Source organism: Polyergus mexicanus, unplaced genomic scaffold, assembly GCF_030449975.1.
Source record: "Polyergus mexicanus isolate NDT 795.1 unplaced genomic scaffold, iyPolMexi1.0 SCAF_3, whole genome shotgun sequence".
Lineage (NCBI taxonomy): Eukaryota > Metazoa > Arthropoda > Insecta > Hymenoptera > Formicidae > Polyergus > Polyergus mexicanus.
Window position 1 is genome coordinate 12003379 of NW_027223323.1, and position 13134 is coordinate 12016512.

General features: G+C 36.8%; 1 protein-coding gene across 1 annotated transcript; it reads left to right on the forward strand.

The window, feature by feature from the left end:
• The first annotated feature begins 1219 nt into the window (after positions 1-1219).
• On the forward strand, positions 1220-13075 carry Ca-ma2d (Ca[2+] channel Muscle-specific alpha2/delta subunit). The gene is made up of 13 exons (XM_070293266.1): positions 1220-1238; positions 1766-1847; positions 2242-2501; positions 2715-3127; positions 3298-3626; positions 4693-4953; positions 6177-6305; positions 7360-7727; positions 7890-8094; positions 8263-8854; positions 9026-9381; positions 10293-10589; positions 12677-13075. Exons 3-13 carry the CDS (start codon positions 2254-2256, stop codon positions 12965-12967), a joined length of 3489 nt encoding a protein of 1162 aa, XP_070149367.1. The 5' UTR covers positions 1220-1238; positions 1766-1847; positions 2242-2253; the 3' UTR covers positions 12968-13075.
• Positions 13076-13134: the final 59 nt, after the last annotated feature.

Sequence of the window (13134 nt, forward strand, 5' to 3'; positions counted from 1 at the left end):
TACCGCTCTGAACGACCGGCATGATTTTATTAATACCCGTGGACTATGCCAGAAAGTGAAGAAAAAGCCTCGAGAGAGACGGCGCAGCTCGAGGGCCAAAAATAATCGGACCGGAGATGAATCTCGTATCTGGCTTGTCCCAGTGGCAGACGCCATCTGATCTTCGGATCTCTTCCGCGGACATCCGTGCATCTTTTCTAAAGAGTGAAGAAGCATTATACGTTTGATCGGAAACCAATATCCATCGCGGAGGAAGGAAAAGAAGATCGGAAAGAGGGACGCGGTTTAGTTTTGTTCATGCCGACGACGACAGGTCGATGTCTCGTCTCTTATTTCGTGCTAATGTTCGCCGTATGTCTGGCAAAGACGCGCACATGTGAGTTCCGCATAGCGGTTCAGCATGTAAGAAATAACGCGTAATGTGTCAAAAAGAATCATAAAGTGTGACGCTTGAAGGATCTAAAACCTGTCGCGTCACAATTTTCTTGTGTATAGATTTAGCTTTGGCTACATGAACATACGTTCTTCCTAAAAAGGGTTAACGAATCGCTTTCATTAGATTTCATAGATTTTTTTGATAAATAGGCAACACATTTTACATATCGAGATGATGAGTAAGTTGCTTACATTCTTGTTTATCTTTCTGTAACGTTTCGTTTGTCTAATGTATGCGTTTCTTTATCAACTTCTTACTTGCTTTCTTCGCGGAGGAGGGGGACAAATTTGCATAAAGTAGAAAACATGAAGCTATTATAGTTATAATCCGCTAATTATCATTTATCATTTTAATTTATACAAAAAGATTGGTAGGATTTATATAAAAAATTTATCAGTTTATATAAATCCTACCAATCTTTTTGTATAAATTAAAATGATAAATGATAATTAGCGGATTAAAACTATAATAGCTTCATGTTTTCTACTTTATGCAAATTTGTCCCCCTCCTCCGCGAAGAAAGCAAGTAAGAAGTTGATAAAGAAACGCATACATTAGACAAACGAAACGTTACAGAAAGATAAACAAGAATGTAAGCAACTTACTCATCATCTCGATATGTAAAATGTGTTGCCTATTTATCAAAAAAATCTATGAAATCTAATGAAAGCGATTCGTTAACCCTTTTTAGGAAGAACGTATGTTCATGTAGCCAAAGCTAAATCTATACACAAGAAAATTGTGACGCGACAGTTTTAGATCCTTCAAGCGTCACACTATGTCTGGCCAAAGACGCGCACATGTGAGTTCCGCATAGCGGTTCAGCATGTAAGAAATAACGCGTAATGTGTCAAAAAGAATCATAAAGTGTGACGCTTGAAGGATCTAAAACCTGTCGCGTCACAATTTTCTTGTGTATAGATTTAGCTTTGGCTACATGAACATACGTTCTTCCTAAAAAGGGTTAACGAATCGCTTTCATTAGATTTCATAGATTTTTTTGATAAATAGGCAACACATTTTACATATCGAGATGATGAGTAAGTTGCTTACATTCTTGTTTATCTTTCTGTAACGTTTCGTTTGTCTAATGTATGCGTTTCTTTATCAACTTCTTACTTGCTTTCTTCGCGGAGGAGGGGGACAAATTTGCATAAAGTAGAAAACATGAAGCTATTATAGTTATAATCCGCTAATTATCATTTATCATTTTAATTTATACAAAAAGATTGGTAGGATTTATATAAAAATTTATCAGTTTATATCGCATGTATATCCATGTGCTTATAATTATTTGTAATTTTGAATACTGTAATTTTTCTTTTCCAGTGTGGGCAGATGGGCGGACAAGTTGGGTACCGAATTATGGGAACTCGCAAACGAAGTTGCTCGACCCCAGGAATTGTTGGAAGTGAGTATACGCGCATGTTTATTCGAGATGATAAATATCGAATTATGAAGATTCGAGGAATTTCGCAGTTAACACATATATATCTTAGATTCTGCATCATTTTTGTACGACAACAAATTCGAGCCTTATTGTATATTTTTGCAAATTATTTTGAGCTAATTACAATATGCAGCATGTATATGTAAAACTTTATTTTGATATTTAATCCAGAATTTACCATGTGCAGAGACGAGTAATATATTATATATCATTTTCAATGATTTTTTTAGAGTATCTCCTCCTCGTCTCTTTTCTTTACACAATATCCAAATTTTTTAAATATTTTTTTTAATAATCCGATAAAGCGTAAGAGAAAGAATGTTAAGTTAACAGATGGTACTGATCACTCCTGTAGAAATACAAGAGCATGAACACGCGAGTCGAGGACAAGTCCGGAGAAGAACTAGTCAGCATAATCAGCGAGAATGTAGGTAGGATGCTGCGCCGGAAGATGGACGCAGTCACCTGCATTCGAATGGCGGCCGAAGCAGCAGTAGAGGATTGGGATAAGTCTCTTGTGGATGGCAATTTCTCTTACGTTTCCGGCAAGTGCAGCCCTGTCAACGGTAATCGGACAAAGGACAAGCAATGCAATAGGAACGTGAGTGTATACAGGTGAGCGCGATTTGCTTGGTCATCGTTCATTTTTCTCTTTTTAGGTTCCGTCTGGTAGAAATTAGTCACGGTGTTACCGAGACTAATGCTGTAATAGCTTTCGGCAGGAATTAAGAATGGATGGTCCAAATGGAATATTACGAAAAATTTTGAAAGAAATTTGCTTTCATGAATGTTAAATTAAAATTAACAAATAGATAAAACTGATTCCAGAGAGATGGAACTAATGGCGGACTCGCATTTTTACAATATTCCGGTCAACACAAGCTACTCGTCGGTTCACATACCAACCAACGTATTCGATCTTACGCAAGATGTCAGGGAGGATATTGTGAGGACCGAGCTGTTGGATGATACGTTTCGTCAGAATTATGAGTCCGATCCGGCATTATCATGGCAATACTTTGGTTCGATCACCGGTATGCTCAGACAATATCCCGCTATGCAATGGCGAACAGGTATCGAGGATTACGATAACGATGACGATGACAATGAGGACGAGAGACCTGCCGATCTCTACGATTGCAGGGTGCGCAGTTGGTTTATCGAAGCAGCTACGTGCAGCAAGGACATGGTGATCTTGATAGACATCAGCGGCAGCATGACCGGCATGGGGAGGACGATTGGTACGCGAGATCGAATGACAAATAGATTAAAAAAATGAAATTTCTTCGATATGATAAATTAATATTTATTATTTTTTAATCATCTTATCGCGATTATTAATTTTATGATTGAGGAATTGTAATATTTCGATTATTTTAATTATGTGATCAAAATGACAATGTTGCGACAGCGAAGGCAACCGTGAGCTCGATCCTGGATACACTGTCAAACAATGACTTCGTCACGTTGCTAAAGTACGCCAATGATACTACCGAGCTGGTGCCGTGCTTCAAGGACATGCTAATCCAAGCCACTCCGGAGAATCTCGACACGTTCAAGAAATCCATGGAAGACCCCGATAATCTCAAGACGGACGGCGTTGCCAATGTCACGGAGGCCTTCACCAAGGCGTTCAGACTGCTTAAGACTTATCGGAAGTCGCGTGGTTGCGACGTCGACACGCCATGCAATCAGCTCATTATGCTCGTCACAGACGGCATTGCTGGAAATCTAACGGAGGTGAAATGTTTTTTAATACATGAACATTTATCTGATTGTTGTTTGATACATCAACTTTTATCGCTTGCCAACCTATTTTATGGAAACTTCGCATGTTGACTAAACTATTAAAGATAAGTATCATCGATAAACATAAAACTAACGCTAACTCGTTCTTTTTTTCTAGAGAAATCTTCTTTTTACAAAAAAAATTTTAAAACTGCTTAAAAATAAATAACGCTATAGTAGTGATTTTTTAAAATAATAATTGCAATAATATTTTGAAATAATAAAAGCGATTATTTTATTTTATTATTAATATAAATCTATGTGAAATATAAAATTATGAAAATATTTTTTTTTTTTTTTTTTTGCAACTGATCGATATTTCAAAGATTACATTATTTTTTGTACTATGCAAAACTATCCGCGAAGTGAAATATGAGAGAGATATATTTAAAAATTAAAATAGGTAATTAACATAAATTACCTTTGGATATTTCAATTTTACGCATACTCATTCGTACTATATTTGTCACAATTATATATCCTTAATGTAATATGGAACATTAGAAACAAAATTGTGCTGGGTAAAGTTTGTTAAGTATAATTTTAAATAAATCTCTCTCTTCTTTCCTGTCCTTTTCAAATTAAAAAATAAATTATTCATATTGGCAAATTGTCATTTACATAATTATAATTGAGCAATGTGCATTGAGTAACCACATTTTAATATTTAATGATTTACTTATTACCATGTAATGCTTTAAAATAACATTTTTATATATCAGTATTGCATGTATTAGTGTATACATTTATCTTAATTTCTTAAATTAATATTAATTATTTAAAATTCTTTTCTCTTAATTTAAATATTTAATTTTACACATATACATATGTATGTGTAACTAATTATATAAACCGCTGAAAGTTTGACATTTGTTATCTTTTTTTGTTATCATTTATCTATTTTATACCGTATACGCAAATACAAGCGACATTTGTATCATTTGACGGTTTTTCTTTTTTGCTTTAAAGAAGCTAACGCAAACTCGAGGTCATCTTGTTTCTTGTTTCTCCGTCGTAGACACTCCTGAAATTGAATCGGGAGGAAAACGGCACTCGCATACCGGTGCGGGTGTTCCCGTTTCTCTTGGGGATGGAGGTGATCAGCGTGAGCGAGACTGAAAGAATAGCATGCTTGAATCGCGGCTCCTGCAAGCACGTGCACACGCAAGAGGAAGTGCGCGAGCAAGTGCTGAAGTACATCCCGGTTGTAGCGCGTCCCCTGGTATTTCAGGGTGTGGTGCATCCCATTGTGTGGACGCACGTTTACGCCGATATCACGGTAGGACTTTCTTTAGAACTTTAATTTTTTTAAAAATTCATTTATTTCTTCTTTTACAATCCTGTGAATATATCGAGCGAGAATCGCGATAATTCGTTTCCTCAATTAATATTTATGTCTCTACTTATTATCATATTTTATCAAGCATGATGAGTCTTGTTTAATTGGAAAATATTACCGCGATTACAGGACATTTGTGCGAAAGATATTATAATTTGTGGTAAGGAAATTCTATTCCTTTTCGAGAAGATTAAAATTTGCGTGTAAATATTAATTATTCTTTAAATTTGTATACATGAAAATAGAGTAAAACCGAGTAGGCGGATCAAACCGGGTATCTCTGTTTCATCGTGACAAGTGCTACTATCTTTGGCTAATTCGTGTTATTAGTTGTAGATTGATGCCATCGTTATTTTGAGATGAACCGTGCACGCGATATTTCTTTTTTGAAAGAAGTTCAAAATTTTCGGGCCCAAAAAGATCAATATCGGGGCAACAATCGAGTCGTTATAGTCTTTTTCTACAGAGCATCAGCTTCGATAAATGAAGCATTGCATTCTGTACATATTAGAGAATATATTGCATTAGTTTCGATCGTCACTTTATATGATGGAATATACAGTCGCCATGCTTGTTATTTTCTTCGTGTTAGGGCAAAACCGAGTACCTACACATCTAATATAATGAAAATAGGAAAAATTGTTATCCTGACTTTGTCTTCCTACAAAAAGCAGTTGGAAACGAAAACTATCACTCAGAAAAAAACCACTAAAAAAAAATTTTTGGAGACCCCTTAAATAAGAAAATCATGCAGCAATGTAGAACAAGAGGATATCTTTATTTGTGATTTTTGTCAACAGAATACATCTTTGTATTATATTTTGATTAAAATAAATCTAGATTTTGTAATTGCACGGTGTTTTACATAGGTACCTGGTTTTACCCTACCGGTAGGGCAAAATCGAGTAACTTCTCCAAAAAATCTTGTTATCCTTGGTAACCAAATATTTTTTTCCAACAATTAGCCTCATTTTCTCATAATCTAAGATCCACTGAAGAAAAGTACCCGGTTTTACCCTACTTTCCTGTATATTTTTTTGTTGCCACGGGGACAAGATTTTTCTTTTGTTTCCCGAAATTTTGCACAATGTTTCGAAAATATTTTGTTAAAATGATAGCGGACATAGTGGGAGAATAAAATAAACATACGTAAATCTCATCAGAATCCGGCACTTGCCGCTTGGCTGTGGCGGGTGATGGAACACAAGGATCAAAAGTCGCGCCTGCAAAAACACTTGAAGGGAAAACAGCTGGGCGTGCGAATAAGCGAGGATGCAATCTACATAATGCAGGTTGAGATATCAAAAAGCACTCCACCCCTTCCACGCGCTGTCTCTATTTTCCAGGCTTTTCAGGCTCTGTTTAGATCTGTATCGCACTGTATCTCCCTTTGACGCGTTTCTATGTTTCGACAATTTCCTATGTTTCTCGAATACCAAACGGAAATACAAGATTTATGCGACGTAACATTAATAGAAATTTATTATCTTAGAAAAAATTTTAAAAATATATCGAGAATGATTGGATTGGAAAAAATCTATTTTATATATATTTATGAGTAATTCATCGATTTCGTGAACTCTGTTTGGTAGTTCGTGTAATATCAAGCAATGTAATTGAAAATTGACAAAGATCATTGATTTTAATAGATAAATACAATTGATTTTTAATAAATTTATAACAAATTTTAATTGTGGGTACAATCTTAATTATACAATTATAATTCACAATTATAAACATCTCAATTACCTTGCTCCCCCCAGATTAATCAAAAGCTTAGCAATCCAAGGGATTGGCCAACGTAGTTCGCTGAGCTGTCAACTCGGAAAATTGGACAAACATCCGCAAGCAATTAATCGCTAGGCATCGGAACGTCACTAATTGACACCTTGAATAGTTTTCGGCGATTGACTGCCATTACTTGAAAACTTAATACCCAAGCTAGGTTTAGTACCCTGTTGGCTGGGCTTCGTCGAATTTTTTTCTTGATTTTCTATTTATTCATTTTTTAGCGTTAGAGATCAGTGTGAGATGTTGTATAAAGTGTCTGTAATTCGAACGGACAATCGAAGACCCGATTCTTAAAAAAAAAAAAAAAAAAAGCACTAAACGACACAATTATGTCAAGTTTAATAATGTAGATTGTTGGGGGATTTTGGTTGTGCCTTTCGATTTCGAGACATCCTTTACATATCTGATCTATACTATAATGACCGAGGGCAAATTAAATTAGTGTGGCCCTTTGCTTTAGTCCTACCCTAGCGACGTGTCCGCTCCCATTAATGGAAATTGTAAAAACAATGATGTCGTCGTCGGTTCTCCATTCTCTGTGATCGCTCTGCATAGCTTGGCAAGGACGAGAACATTGAGGAGGATCCGTCTATTCTGAACACAACTGCCTGGCAGGAATATAGACTGCTGACTTCCGTGGGCACGCCCGTGTTCGATCATAGGAGCAGCCGCGACAATGAGACACGCATGACAGAGGACAAGTTGCTCGGTGTGGCTGGCACAGACGTGTCGATCGACGACATCCGCAAGCTCACATTGCCGTATAAGCTCGGTGTGAATGGCTACGCCTTCATCGTGTCCAATAACGGCTACGTGATACTGCATCCGGATCTACGGCCGGTTTACAAAGGCCAGCTCAAATTGAACTATAATAGTATCGATCTTACGGAGGTCGAGATACTTGATGACGGACGCGAGCCAAGGTAACATAACGTGCAACGTCGTCAACTACGGTTTTCTTTCTTTTTTTTCTTATTTTTAAAGAAATCGTAGAACAAGATAAGTTGTATATATATATATATATTTTTATTTCTTCTATTTTTTTTTTTATTCGGAAAGTATTCATTTTTTCAAAACGAGCGCAGGAATCCAGGTCCTGATATATTGGAGCTGAGATCAGCGCTGGTCGATCATAAGCGTGGTAGCATGAAAGGGATCCCCGTGAAGTTACATTACGATGATAATCGTCGTGTTACCCTCGAGAGACGCGATTACTTTTACGCGCCCTTACCTGGCACGCCGTTCAGCCTCGCGGTTGCCTTACCAAATTACGGAACTACTTGGATTAAGGTTAGAAATAGTAATTCCGTCAATTCTTAAATAGTCTTGCGCGTAATTATTGCATTAACTATTAAATAATTATGCGTACACATTAATTAATTTTACATCAAATGATAAATAATTGTCGATGGTAACATTAAATACGAGGTCGAGTAATCGCATGCTAAATTCTTTAAGGTCGGCGATGAGATCCGCCGAAATCAAAATATGAATATCAATGTGTCGGACTATTTTACGGGCGATCACTGGCGCGTGCATCCAAGCTGGGTATATTGTCGCTACCATTACCTGGAGAACCACCAGTTTGATTCTCCGGAAGATGAGCTACGCCACTTCCTGGCGTTGATGAGTCGACCCGGTTGGCGCTGGTCCGAGCAATACGAAGCTTATCCGTCCGCGGACGAGGACGTCGATCAGGAGCCCAATTGCGGCAGGCAGACGCTCAAGTACGATGATTACTACTGCAATAAAGAACTCATGCAGTTGCTTGTATTCGACGCTAAGGCGACGAACGACAGTTTTCGTTACAATTACATGGAGAACTTGCCGCCCAGTACCGAGAATCTAACGCAGTTTTACGGCATCTTTATAAGATTCATTGCGACGCAAAGCGGTCTGACCAGGTGGCATCATCTCAATGTCAGTAACTTGGCGGATGCGGATGACGGCATTGTCTTTGGCGACCTTCACAGGCGAGCGGTGAACGAACCCTGGTACAAGGGCGCGATCTTTCAAAGCGAGTTGGATCCGAACAGTATCTCTTTATCCGGTAAGAATAACATTCGCTAAAAGATGAAGTATACCCTTTTATAATTAATTGACACAAAGTTCAAAAATTGTCAGAGACATCTTTATTTTTTGATTATATAGTGTGTTTCATTTACTATGTGCAGAGTTGTTTATTATTGTATATATTACATAAAACCAAATTTTATCACAGTACCCCGGGAAGTGAACGCGGATGCGGTGGTGACGGCTTCGATGAGCCTTTCGCCTAAGGATGGTGGCAAGAAGGCGCCAGCGGCTGTAGTGGGCTTTCAGATGCCGATAACGGGTCTGTACAATCGATTCATCGAGCTTACTTCGGTGACGACGAACCCCGACATGAATTGCATTAATGATTGGATCGATTGCTATCTATTGGACCAGAACGGTTACGTGGTTATTTCGCAGAAGCACAACATCACCGGACAATTTATGGGCACCGAGGAGGGCGCCATTATGAATTCCATGGTCGGCCAAGGCCTCTATAACTCGTACGACATCTATGACTATCAAGCTTGGTGCTATGTGGTTGTAAGTATCCGTATGAAAGAATTTATTTGTTGAATTAAGGAGAGAGTCTTGTGTAGCTGATTAAAAATAAGATGATCTTTGGGATTGTTTTTTTGAAAAAGCAATTCGAGAGCTTAATTTCTTAAAACTGTTTGAAAAAAAAGTTGCGATTTTAACGAAAAATTTTTGTTTTAATTATGCAAAAAGAATAATTAAATTTAACAATATCACTAAAAGTACCGTTTCATTTCCAGAGGGTAATGTATTTATCTATATGCTTGTACAGGGACAAGTCGATCGATCGAATATTTTTTGAGTTATGCTGCACGCCAATTTAAAAAAAGTCGTTTTGAGAAAAACGCGTTTAAAGTTTTGGGTATTGAAAAGTAACGATTTTTAGAACTGCTATTTCAGGCCCATACAGCAAACCTTTTGCTTCCCCATAAAAATTTTACAGCTCTATTTGTTGCTCTCTCCGGATTGTTCGAGCCTCTTTCGTGCTGCTTAGCTCCTGCCTCTTCAACCGCTCCGCGTCGCGAGTGTCAGCGAAAAATTTACATTGCTGTCCAATAGTGATTTCTAGTATTTTCATAATTTTTAATATGGCATAATAACCTTCATCGAAAACACCAACATCTATAAAAGCGATCTCGATAATCTTTATGCCGAAATTAAAATGTTTCGGAGCTGAGTACCCATTCTCTTTTCCACGTGACCAATACACTCCTTTTTTATATTTTCACTACTTGAAAATATACTTACACAAACATACACAAATTACACAGACATGCTGACATTTCAAGATAATATTAGAGCATTTTAAAAATGACATGGAAGGTAGTGTGAAGCAATTTTTAGAGTTTGTATTGCTTTTACGAGAAGTAAGTTTTGTATTGCTTTTTAACAGAGCGAGATTGCGCAAATTGTTGCAGCAAACCGACAATTCTGCCAACAGCATAATGGAACCGTTGCGATACATGAGTAGGCTGTTAGTCTGGTTTTTGCTGCGATTGATGTGGCTGGCGACCCAATTCGTAAACTTGCCAGGTATCCACGGTAAGGTCCACTCCGATGAGGACGCGCCTGACCCGCCACCACCACCGAAACCGTATCTCTATTACTACCCCTGCGATCAGAAACGAACGCTCTATATGCTGAACGAGACCGTCGCCACCAAAGGCATCACCAATCACTCGGATTACTGCTCGAGGCCGTTCTACGCTCAGAAAGTAAATATTTATTTATACAAATTGGCTTTAATTGAGATTGTGACTATACATATAATTTCGTTGATCTAATCGTGACAGAAAGAGTAATGTGAAATATAATATTACCACATGTGGTTATAAATATCTCGCCGAATTTCTAATATCTTGTTTACAAAGCTGAAAACAAAAAGAATGCGACTTTAAGTAGTTTTAATAATAAACAAATATGAAGAGATTAAATACCTATTGGCATTTACATTTCGAATCGTGAAACAAAAAGTAATCTTTACGAAAATATAATTTAGTAAGAAAAGAAAATTTTAAAAGCAGAAATTATTGAGTGAACTAGCATATTTCATCGACGAGTCATTATAGTATCGTGCGTGGACCAAGTAGGATTATTACATAGGAACAATTAAAAATTAATATGCATTGTTACGCATTGGATAGAAAAAAATGATAGTATTGGGTGATTGCATAAGTTCGTGCCCGATTTAAATATAAACTTCAATAGATTATATTTTAGAGATAACACTTTTATTAATCAATTATATAGTCTTTCTCCATTCTTTTCTACAATGGTTTTCCAACGATCTATAAGCTTGTCGATTCCATTTTTGAAGAAAGAACTTGGTTTTTCTTGAAAAAAGTTTGTAAGGTGGTTTTCGACAGCTTCCTCGGAATTGAGATTCTTGCCATTTAAACTATTCTGCAAAGACCGGAACAGATAAAAATCTGAAGGCGCAATATCTGGAGAATATGGCGGGTACTGCAGAATTTCCCATTGCAACTCCTGCAGTTTTCCTGCAGCTTATTCCTTTCAGTCAGGAGATGCGGCACCCACGTATCAAGCTTGGAAATGTATCCAAGCTTTTTTAAATGACGAAAAGCGGTTGAATTATCGATGTTCAGCCTCTCAGCAATATCCTCAGTTGTAATCCTTGGGTTTCTTTCCACTAAGGCATGCACAATGTCATCATCAATGCCAGAAGGCCGTCCAGAGCGAGATTGATCCTCCATGTTGAAATCACCATTTCGAAATCTGCCAAACCACTTTTTGACTGTTCGGAGAGCAGGAGCGCGGTCCAAATAAACGTTTTGAATATTTTTTTTTGCAATCCCAACACTCACGCCTTTCCGAAATTCATATAGCATTACATGCCGCAAATGCACCTTTCGTTCTCCATTTTTAATGATTTCTCTTATGCACAAATGGACTTATCTGAACAATGTCTGACGCTAAATTGACATAAGACAACGTCATCTATTCGGTGTAAGCAACAATTACCACACGAAAACAATAGAACTCCGCCATGCAGTAACTTAATGCCATCTACGAAAATCGGGCACGAACTTATGCAATCATCCAATAGTTGCGTTTGCATACATTATACATATACTTAAATCGATATCTGTCATTAGCATAATAATTATATATATGACGTAATGTCAGTAGAGGAATTGATTGACGAATCTCTGTCACATATTAGCTTTAGAAAGAACATTGAAATAGATTTATGGGGGAGATGTTTCTCGATTGATTTATAATGTCGACGATCCTTATTTTTATTCTCTTACATCTTTTACTTTTCAACTGATAGACATAATGTATGTTCCGTCCATTCTACTGTCGATCGGTGAATCGATCATTGAATGTTTTCTTGTATTTGAATGTTACGCAAATATTTTTTCCTTAAAAGAATTAATTTGCAAATAGTTTTGTCAATAAGATATTTAACATAAATCACCGACTTATATTATCTGACAAAATTTTAGTGTATCTTTCAAGTGAGATATTATCATAGTACGACCTTTTCAAGAAATTTGCGTGCCAATTCTCTCTCTCTCTCTCTCTCTCTCTCTCTTTCTTTCTTTTTTTCTCTTTTTCTCTCTCTAGTGTATTAATATATACAACCAAAGTATTGTATATTAATACAAGCGAAATAAATATTTTGTCAATATTTTTCAATAACTAATTTCGATAGAGATTTCTCTGAAAACTGAATCTTATTAACATATATTTTGCAATATTTTGGAAAAAGAATTAAAAGTGGCATTCTGAAATATGACAATTGGATTATAAAGGAATAATTGTCACTTATGTACAGGTGACGCATACGAATCTCCTATTGGTAGTGGTGAACCGCATGTATTCAACGTGCTACGAAAGACTGGAAGTAACCCCTGTCACCATCTCACCCTTCGAGTACACAAATAGCACGGCCGACAAACCTTGTCACAAAATTCCGCTGAATGCTTTGAAGAGGCGTAGGTTGAAAAATTGCTTTACGGAACATCCTCTGGAATTTGAAATCGATTGCGGAGGAGCCTCTGAATTGACAATGTGCCTATTGTTGTTATGGATTACCATTGTTAAGATTCTGTATGCCTTTGTATGACGATAAAACTCAGTCTTATACATATACTTACATATATATACATACACATATGTGTGTGTGTATTATTGTTGTTTTATAATGAAAAGTAATGAAAATAAAATAATAAGAAAAGTATCACCTAAGTAGATATACTTTTTTTCATTTTATAATTTTGCATATAAATTTAA

Coding starts and splice junctions, on each gene's coding strand:
- Ca-ma2d (XM_070293266.1), top strand. CDS start 2,254: ATGAACACGCGAGTCGAGGACAAGTCCGGAGAAGAACTAGTCAGCATA. Junction 2,502..2,714: donor AGGAACGTGAGTGTATACAG/GTGAGCGCGATT, acceptor AACTGATTCCAG/AGAGATGGAACTAATGGCGG. Junction 3,128..3,297: donor CGGCATGGGGAGGACGATTG/GTACGCGAGATC, acceptor ATGTTGCGACAG/CGAAGGCAACCGTGAGCTCG.